The sequence below is a fragment of the Myxocyprinus asiaticus genome, chromosome 17 (assembly GCF_019703515.2).
Source record: "Myxocyprinus asiaticus isolate MX2 ecotype Aquarium Trade chromosome 17, UBuf_Myxa_2, whole genome shotgun sequence".
NCBI lineage: Eukaryota > Metazoa > Chordata > Actinopteri > Cypriniformes > Catostomidae > Myxocyprinus > Myxocyprinus asiaticus.
This window is the reverse complement of record NC_059360.1, coordinates 32,287,163-32,295,828: the sequence shown is the minus strand read 5'-3', so window position 1 is coordinate 32,295,828 and position 8,666 is coordinate 32,287,163. Positions and strand designations below refer to the sequence as shown.

The 8,666-nt window shown below is 36.3% G+C and overlaps 1 protein-coding gene across 1 annotated transcript; it reads right to left on the bottom strand.

The window, feature by feature from the left end:
* Positions 1–1,605: 1,605 nt before the first annotated feature.
* On the bottom strand, positions 1,606–5,164 carry LOC127455553 (5-hydroxytryptamine receptor 7-like). The gene is made up of 2 exons (XM_051723547.1): positions 4,407–5,164; positions 1,606–3,420 (listed from the first exon to the last, which is right to left on the bottom strand). The coding sequence occupies exons 1-2, from the start codon at positions 5,003–5,005 to the stop codon at positions 2,592–2,594; spliced, it is 1,428 nt and encodes a 475-aa protein (XP_051579507.1). The 5' UTR covers positions 5,006–5,164; the 3' UTR covers positions 1,606–2,591.
* Between the last annotated feature and the right edge of the window lie 3,502 nt (positions 5,165–8,666).

Below are 8,666 nucleotides of genomic sequence, written 5' to 3'. Positions count from 1 at the left end.
ATTTGTCTTTGGGAGAAACGCTAACAAAACTACATCTGATAAGAAACCTAATTACGTTTTTACATTGAAACCTGTTTGAGTCAAAAGATTAGAGTCTCTAGTTTCATCCGATATACTGGGGTTTTTTTTAACATTTGAGTGATTTATCGCAAAATGCCATTCTGCTAAACACAATGTACACTAATGTGTACTTTAGCACACTTTTTCCTTAGAAATCCTATATTTACTGTGCGGTATCACACTGAGAATCAATCGGTTCATTCAAAAGCTGAAAAATATTGCTTTTAGAAGTTTTATATGGAGTTAGGATGAAAATAAGAACTGTTCTGAGACCAGTGCAGGAAGACAGCACACTGAAGGTTAAGTCACTCACTAAATAGGGAGCAAGGGAGTATCCTATAGCTCTCTATGCAGCTAAGTGCATTCACTCCTAAAATCTGACCAAAAGCTCAGTTTCAGGCTGCAGGTGATGTTTGGACTACTGAACATGTTTGGCAGACATGGGACAATGTTAATCAGTACATAGATTCAGAATTTTGAGTGTATAATTTTATTTTAACATGGTTGGCAGTGATTGGATGATGTTGGACATTACTTTGAATCAGAATTAATTATACTTATTTCTGATGTAATGCTGTAATGTCTCAAAAGCATGAATAACCCACACTCCTGGAAACAAACAATTTTATAAAAAATATAGCTTAGTATTATTTACAATCCCACAACTTAGTCCAGCTGTCCATATATGTTGCTATCAATTTTTGTGTGTGTGTGTGTGTGTGTGTGTGTGTGTGTTTATTAGATGCTACTAGTTACAAATCAAAAAAGCAAATGGAAAATGCAAACAGCAGTCGCGCTGGGGTCTCAGGAGGTTAAAGAAAAGGAAGAATGAGTTGAGATTATTCTTTATGGTAATATTCAACATTACGCCACAAATGCTGTCGATTGAGCTTAACTTGTTTTGAACCCAGAATATTCCTTTATAGCTCTTAAAAACTTATAGTATAAGTAAATATTACAAAATATATTGATCCCAAAGTACAAAAACCTTATAATAATAATTATTCACAGATTTGAGTAAATTTTACAGGAACACTTGCAAAAGAAATAGTAAAATAATAATAATAATTTTACTAGTCTTTTTTATTTTTCAGTGTGGAAATGGCATCCAAATGGGAAAAGCTATGTTATGTAATGTACAGTAACTAGGCAGTGGTTACATTTTATCTAGATTTGACCATGCTGAGCGATTGATTCAAATGTATAAAAAAAAAAAACGTATTTCATAATTTCTTTATTCCAGCTCATATGGGAAAATATACACAAGAAATAACATTAAAACAGGTTTTACAATGAAAAACACATTAGATAGGGGTCTGTAGGTACTTTACACGGTGCATTTTTTAAAATATTTGCAAAACATGTGACATAAGACAGCACTATACTGTAAAAAAAAAAATGTGTGTGTGTGTATATATATATATATATATATATATATATATATATATATATATATATATATATATATATATATATATATTATACATATGTAGTATACATACATATGTAGTATACATACATATGTTTTTTATATACATATGTAGATTGAATTACTGAATCTGATTACAAAACATTTGATAGCTTACATTAATTTTCTCTGGTTTGTGACATGAAGATCTATTCTAAATAAATACTAGCGACATGCAATCTAATCACATAAGATCCATGCAGAATCAATCTATAAATAGCTGCCTCCAGAAAAAAAGAGACCAGAGTAGATCTCAACAGAATCCCATTGGTATACCTTTAATTACTGATAAGAGATCAGATTACCTCCTGTCCCTTCAACCTTAACCAAAGCTGCAGAAAGAAGCTGACATTAGATCTGTGCTTCCACCTTCCGTCAATGCATTAAACAATCAGTGAACACAGAGAGAGTGAGAATGTGTAGATTACACATACAGGTAGGGCAGAAAGTAGAAATGGTTTGTCCTTAGTTGTCTTTTCCACAGATTAATCACACTTTCTGAACTAACGAGTGCTGACAGTTGACAAACAAGTTTCACTCGGCTCAATAAATGCTTTAAAAGCAAAAACTGAGTGGGAATAGTTTTCTGGTTTCAACACTGGATTTAAAAATTCTTTGCTACAGTTCTCCCTACAGTTCTGTTGATGAGTACATCTTAAATGTAGAGTTTATGCAAATCTTTGAGTCCTTGAGAGCCAATCCTTGTCAACAGAGTCCAGATTTAAACAGCAGCTACTGGTGCACTGTCACGCATGTCCTTGATACACATCTGGAAAATAGAAATAAAAGCTGAACTCAGAACAGCAACACAGTAGATGGTGTGTGTTCACAAGATGAGTTAAGAATGGAAACACATTGTCCATTATGCATGTCAGTGTCTAATTTGACCACTGTTTTCCACTGTGCACAATTTGACTCTGTAGGTACAGTACACTACATACAGGACTTTACTGTCAGTACTATGTGACACCTCCTCAACACGTCAGGCTGACCATTTAAGGTTGTGAGTTTCCATCTCCTTGTACAAATGCTAACCTTTGAACTCCGTTATTTGCACTATGGGTCACCCAGAGACAACCATATCTGGTTTTTCCACCAGCCGAAGGGCCTCATGCATGCCGGCGGCTGAGAGCCTACGATTAATATTACGGTAACGGCAGCTGAGCAGGCTTCGGTAGGTGGTGCGCAGGTCCCGGTTGAAGAAAGCGTAGATGAAGGGATTAATGAGTGAGTTGGCGTAGCCCAACCACAACAGAGTTCTCTCCACCCATAATGGGACACAACTACACTCTGTCCCACAGATGAAGGGCCGGGCCAAAGACAGTAGGAAAAATGGCAACCAGCAGACGGTGAATGCGCCTACCACTACCCCAAGTGTGGCTGCCGCCTTCTGTTCCCGTTTGAATATGGAGATGTTCCTCCGGTCCGAGCTCCTCCTGCCCTCTCCTCGAAGGATGCGAGGTAGTCGTGTGCACTCTTCCACTTCCCTCTGAAGCTTGATTGCCACAGATATGCAATCCACTCCCGCAGATTTCTCCATCCCATTACTGTCCTTCCCTTCCGCCTCCTCATCCTCCTCTTCCTCTTCAGCACGAGGAAAGCCAGCAATGGTGTGTTTGGCGGCGCTGAGCTTGGCGGCATGGTATATGCGGTTATACATGACCAGCATGACGGTCATGGGGATGTAAAAAGCAACAGCTGTGGAGTAAATGGTGTAGCCAAAGTCCTGGCTGATCAGACACACCCGGTCATCGTTCACATTCTGAGCCCAACCAAAGAGCGGTGGAAGGGTGATTGAAGCAGACAGCAGCCACACAGAGAGCACCATTTTGGCCATACACCAGCCATTCTGCCTCACTGGGTAGGTTAGGGGTCTGGTGATGCCCAGGTATCTGTAAGAAAAACAAATACACCTTACTTTAATCTTCTCTTTGTTAAGGGTTTATAAAAGGGTTCATTAATGATTAAAAAAGTATTTTATACATTTTGAATCATTTAAATGCATATATAATAACATTAATAAAAATGACTACTTTCATACAATATTAGCCAAACAGTGATCTTTTTTACTTGTATGATATAAATGCTTAAAAATCCACTTCATTCATTATTTGTATTAATCAAGCAAATTCATAATGAATTATCACAATACAGCAAAAATAGATTATTATTGTGAGAATAAAATGTATTATGTCGTTTCGCTACAGTCTGCTTTATGTTAAAATCAATTACTGTAATGTCTTGATTCACTTGTGTTGTCACTTTCCTTGTCATGTTGATGTCAAAAGAATGGTGCTACTCGGAGTGGTACAATTACCTAAAATCTTCTGTAAAACACTTTTCTGTTTTTTATGTTCATTCAGAGCATATATAATAAAAGCCTGATGACCATTAAACCATACTGAACCTTATGTACAAGTGCCAATGTTTCCACTTTACATTAAGATAAATTTTCACAGGCTACTGATGTTTTATAAGTGTTATTAAGCATTTATAACATGTTACATAAAATGGCTCACTTTTTGGCAAGTATTGCATGAAATTCTTTATTTTTATTCGTGTTGTTATAAACGGATATCATTGATTTATAATGCATCTGTAAATGGCTTATTAGTCATTAATAAACCCCTTTATAAACCCTTAAATAAGGAAATATTCATGTAAAGCGTTATCCATGCTCAAGTCATGCTGTTTAGATCATTTCTGATCAAATGGGATGTCAGCACTGCAAGACAAGTAATTTCAAACGACACTAAACCACAAAAGGCTCAAACCGTTCAATAAAACTGAAAGGCACTGTGCATTTAATATCACAGTAACTTGATCATTATGCTGAAGAATAATCAGCCTACAGTTTGAGTAAGAAAACTTCACTCACCGGTCAATACTAATTACGCAAAGTGTCATTATAGACGCGGTGCAGCACATAACGTCCATGGCTATGAACACGTTACAGAAGAACTTGCCAAAAATCCACCGGCCACCGATCAGGTCCGTGATGCTGACGAACGGCATCACCGCGAGCGCAACGGAGAGGTCCGCGAGCGCGAGGGACACGATGAGATAGTTGGAGGGCTGCCGTAGCTTTTTCACGAAACACACGGAGATGACGACCAGCAGATTCCCGCAGATGGTGATGAGTGTGAGCATGGTCAGCACCCCACCGATCAGCACTTTCTCCACTTCTCCGTAACTCAGGATTTGCTCCGCGCAACGCGTGCCGTTCGCCATCTCCATCATCTCCAAAAGGATCGGAGAGCTCGAAGGCTTCATTTCTAAGGGACCAGAGCCCACGTCCACTGCCACCTCTCCAGACTCGTGCGCAATTCTCAATAACCGGGGCAAAAGGATCTCAGAGATCATCATGCCGTTGGAGGTCTCGACACTTGCAGAAGCGCGCTCCTCTACCATCAGGGACTTCATAGTTTCTCCGTGGCTTTGCGCGACACCGGTTCCGTTGGTTTCGCCCACCACCATGCCGTATGCCTTTTATCCATTAACGTGCCTGATGATGACACGAGATCACAGCTGCGCGCTCGATGAGTGATTCGCATCCGTTTAGCGCACGATTACTGACGCACGGCTATTTTTTTCTATTTTTAGGGGAGATCATTCACTCGTCATTCTCTCATTCGAGGTTCCGACAAACAACTTAGCAAGAAAGAGAGAAGTTTATCTTATCGTTTTTAAGCGTGAACGGGTGGAGCCAGCTCTCTCGTAAAGTGATGTCACAATCTTTTACCCAGCCAAATAATAATTTGGAAAAGAACAAAAAATGATCCTGAAGAATGCCAGATAATCAGCGTGACAAATTTGTATAACGGAGTGGCTATTTGTACCATAGATGTAATTAAATATCACCTGCCACACAGCGCGGCTTTTTGCACTCAAATAGTCGGATGGAAACAGAGAATCGCCTGCGTCGATGGAGTGGCGTGAGGTGTAACGATAATATTGATGTTCCTTTTTTGTGCAGACAACCTGGTTCGTTTCTGCCTTTTGTCCCACGTTTTTTTCTGCATCCTGTTTCCTGTCTCCACTCTTAATATTTCCTTTAAAACTATTATAATAAATTACATTAATATAAAGGTTGATTTCCTCACGGTGAAAAAAATAAAAAAGACAATGCAATTATATACTGTAAGGCATATATCCATAAATCCATATCACCACCTACAATAACAGAGTGAAATGCACATGAATATAACTATACCACAATGTAAAGAATACAAATATATCATTTTCTTTAATCATTTTAAAGAATGCTTAAAGGACATTTATTTATTTATTTTTGATTTAGCTAAATTAGACACCAATTTATATATTTATGTGTTTATGGTTAGTAGAGAAATATGACCAAAGGAAATCACTTTTCAGTTATTTGAACTTTCATATAATTCTGTTTCCAACCATACGACGCAGACAGAACATGATTCCATACGAACCAAACAGAATTACAATCCATGAATCTCAAGAACTCCTTTCTTTTGTTTTCAGGTGCACTGCATATTCTGCATAGAGGTGGATGCACTCGTGCACTTTATTTTGAAACAAATGTCACTATCTCCTCCTTGTGGTACAAGACAACAACTGCTTCTACCGCTAATAATAATAAAAGTAAATCTTGGTTGTTTGCTCGGTTTTTCAGTGTTAGTTTTGGCCGACATTTAATAAATGAAGAAAAGTATTATTTTATAAAAGTCAATGGAATATACCAAGTTGACTCAAAAAAAGTCATAAAATGAATTTGCCTATAACTAGCCGACTTCAAAAGAAGGTATTTCAAAGTTCATGCCTCAAAAGATTAGCTTTTCAAAAATATGCCTTAAGGCAGGGTAAGAAATTAACAGGGGCTCTGGGCAAAATGCCAAATATTGCACTTGCAATTAATTACAATTTTTTATTTGTAACAAGGGCATTTGATTTAGTTACATTCTATTCTAATCCTATTTGGGTAATTCCTACAATTCGGTGACATTTCAGCTTTGAAACTTTTGAAAAATAAAGCAAACTTTTACAAGTATCTTTATGTTTCATCATTAAAGGGACATGTTAAAGATGTTATTAGTCATTCTGGCCAAGCAAGCTACATTGTCTATGATTGATATCTAGCAAACATATTTGTAAACATATAATGATGTTTTTTTTCTTCTTTTTTTTTTCTTTCTGTTAACATACATATATTGACATTTTAAAAATAAGTAATTAGTTATTTACCATGAGGAAATGACACAGTCTTAAAAAAAAAAATTAATAAATGGTTTCAATCATTTAAAATTTTACTTTTAGGCCCACAGCAGTGAGCAACATTATAAATTGTCTTAATACATTTTAACAAGCCTATTAAAATTTTAATTGAGTGAAATTAAACAATATAAATAACACAACTTGTACTGGGGACTTAAATGTCAATTTACAATTTATGTCAGTTATACTGATATGCCATAACGTGTGATTTGATTTTGTAGATAACAGCCTAATTGTTTAGTTTGAGAATTTATTTGAACCCTTAAATGCATGGGAATTTCACCAAACACTCTTACATATTCAGGTCTTTAGAGAACCAGCACTTATATCTATCACAAATAGATCTACAAAATGCCCAGATAGCATCAATTTAAAATATATATATATATATATTTTCAAGGCAATTAGAAAATAATAGAATGAAATATATTTGTATATATTTGTATGTTTTATTTTTCATATATCAAAGAGAAAATGCAGCAAATCAGGACAAATCTAAACAGAATTCACTACTTTCACACTGAAATTTTATAAAAACATACTGCTACACATAATATACTACGGAAGCCCTGAACCGCAAGGTGAAAACAAAAACAACGGTGAAAAAAATTTTTTTTAAAAGTGTCTCAGTTCCTTCCTGAGCCTAAGTCTTAAATGTATTTTTCTCTCTTCATAAATTTTTTTTCTCTCTCTTCAAAAAAAAAAATGCATGCGGTACCAACCTTGGCCACCAGGTGCCACTATCAGCTATATATAACTATAATGCTTTCTCTGTTGCTATATAGCTGAATAATACATTTATTATTTATTTAAGTGTTTGCAAACCTAATCAGACATATGTAACCAGACAAAATCAGGTTACATATGTTTGATATGACATTCGTGGTCATGTAACAACTGGAGTTATTTTTTTGTTTGAAATTGTTGGTCTTTCTAAACCATCTATGCTGTTTGCTCAGTGTTACATGGTGGAAGCGAAGGAATGTATTGAGGAAAATGGGAAACATGGGGAAAATATTATTATGTCTGTCCTTTTGAAGTGTTAAGGGTACATCTGGTAATGTTAATATTGTTGTAAGTAATCTAATTTCTAAACGAAAAGATCATTTATAAATTAAATCCTCGCAACTGAACGGGGATGTCATGTGCAGACTTTCATGGTGGAATTTAATTATAATAATATATTTTAATATAACAAGTTGTCTATGCATTTGAAACACACTTAGGCTCAGGAAGGAACTGAGACACAATTTTTTTTTTTTACCGTTATTTTTTTTTTTACCTTGCGGTTCAGGGCTTCCGTAATATACATATAAGCTACACATGCATATTTTTTCAGGCACTTATGAGTCTAAATAGATGCACAGCTTACGTCATTTCAGTAGTGCACGCAAATGACAAAAGTTATCTTACTGTTCATGTGTTGTACTTGCTATAATTTACATCCATGTTGTTGTTTTTTCAACAGCAATGTCAAATGTAAATCAAGTCAATCACTGAAACAACAGTGTGTGTGTGTGTGTGTGTGCGTGTGTGCGTGCGTGCGTGTGTGTTACACTATTTATAAGAGAGAGATTGAGGAATACTAAAGAGGTGTGGGCACAACTCCAAAACATGGATGAGGTCTTGGGTCACTAAAGACCCGAGGTATGCGTTTAAGGGTTAAATTAGGTGTTTGACTAAAAACGTTGAAACACTGTATGTTTTATAGAAAGAAATATGTCCCAGTAAAGGTAAGAAATGCTCCTAAAATCCAGGGAGGCAAATATTGACCTACTAAAAAGTTACACGATTCGCCTCAAGGAAACACTCGACACAGGTTACGAGTTGTGTAAGTCTCCTTCTTCTTCCCATAGAGGGCAGTCTATCCGAATTCACGTGCGCTTCTATA

What these genes read in the sequence shown, in the direction of transcription:
- LOC127455553 (XM_051723547.1), bottom strand. Translation starts at nt 5,005, where the DNA reads ATGGTGGTGGGCGAAACCAACGGAACCGGTGTCGCGCAAAGCCACGGA. An exon ending in TGCGTAATTAGTATTGACCG is followed by an intron (nt 3,421 to 4,406) that starts GTGAGTGAAGTT and finishes TTTTTCTTACAG; the next exon opens with ATACCTGGGCATCACCAGAC.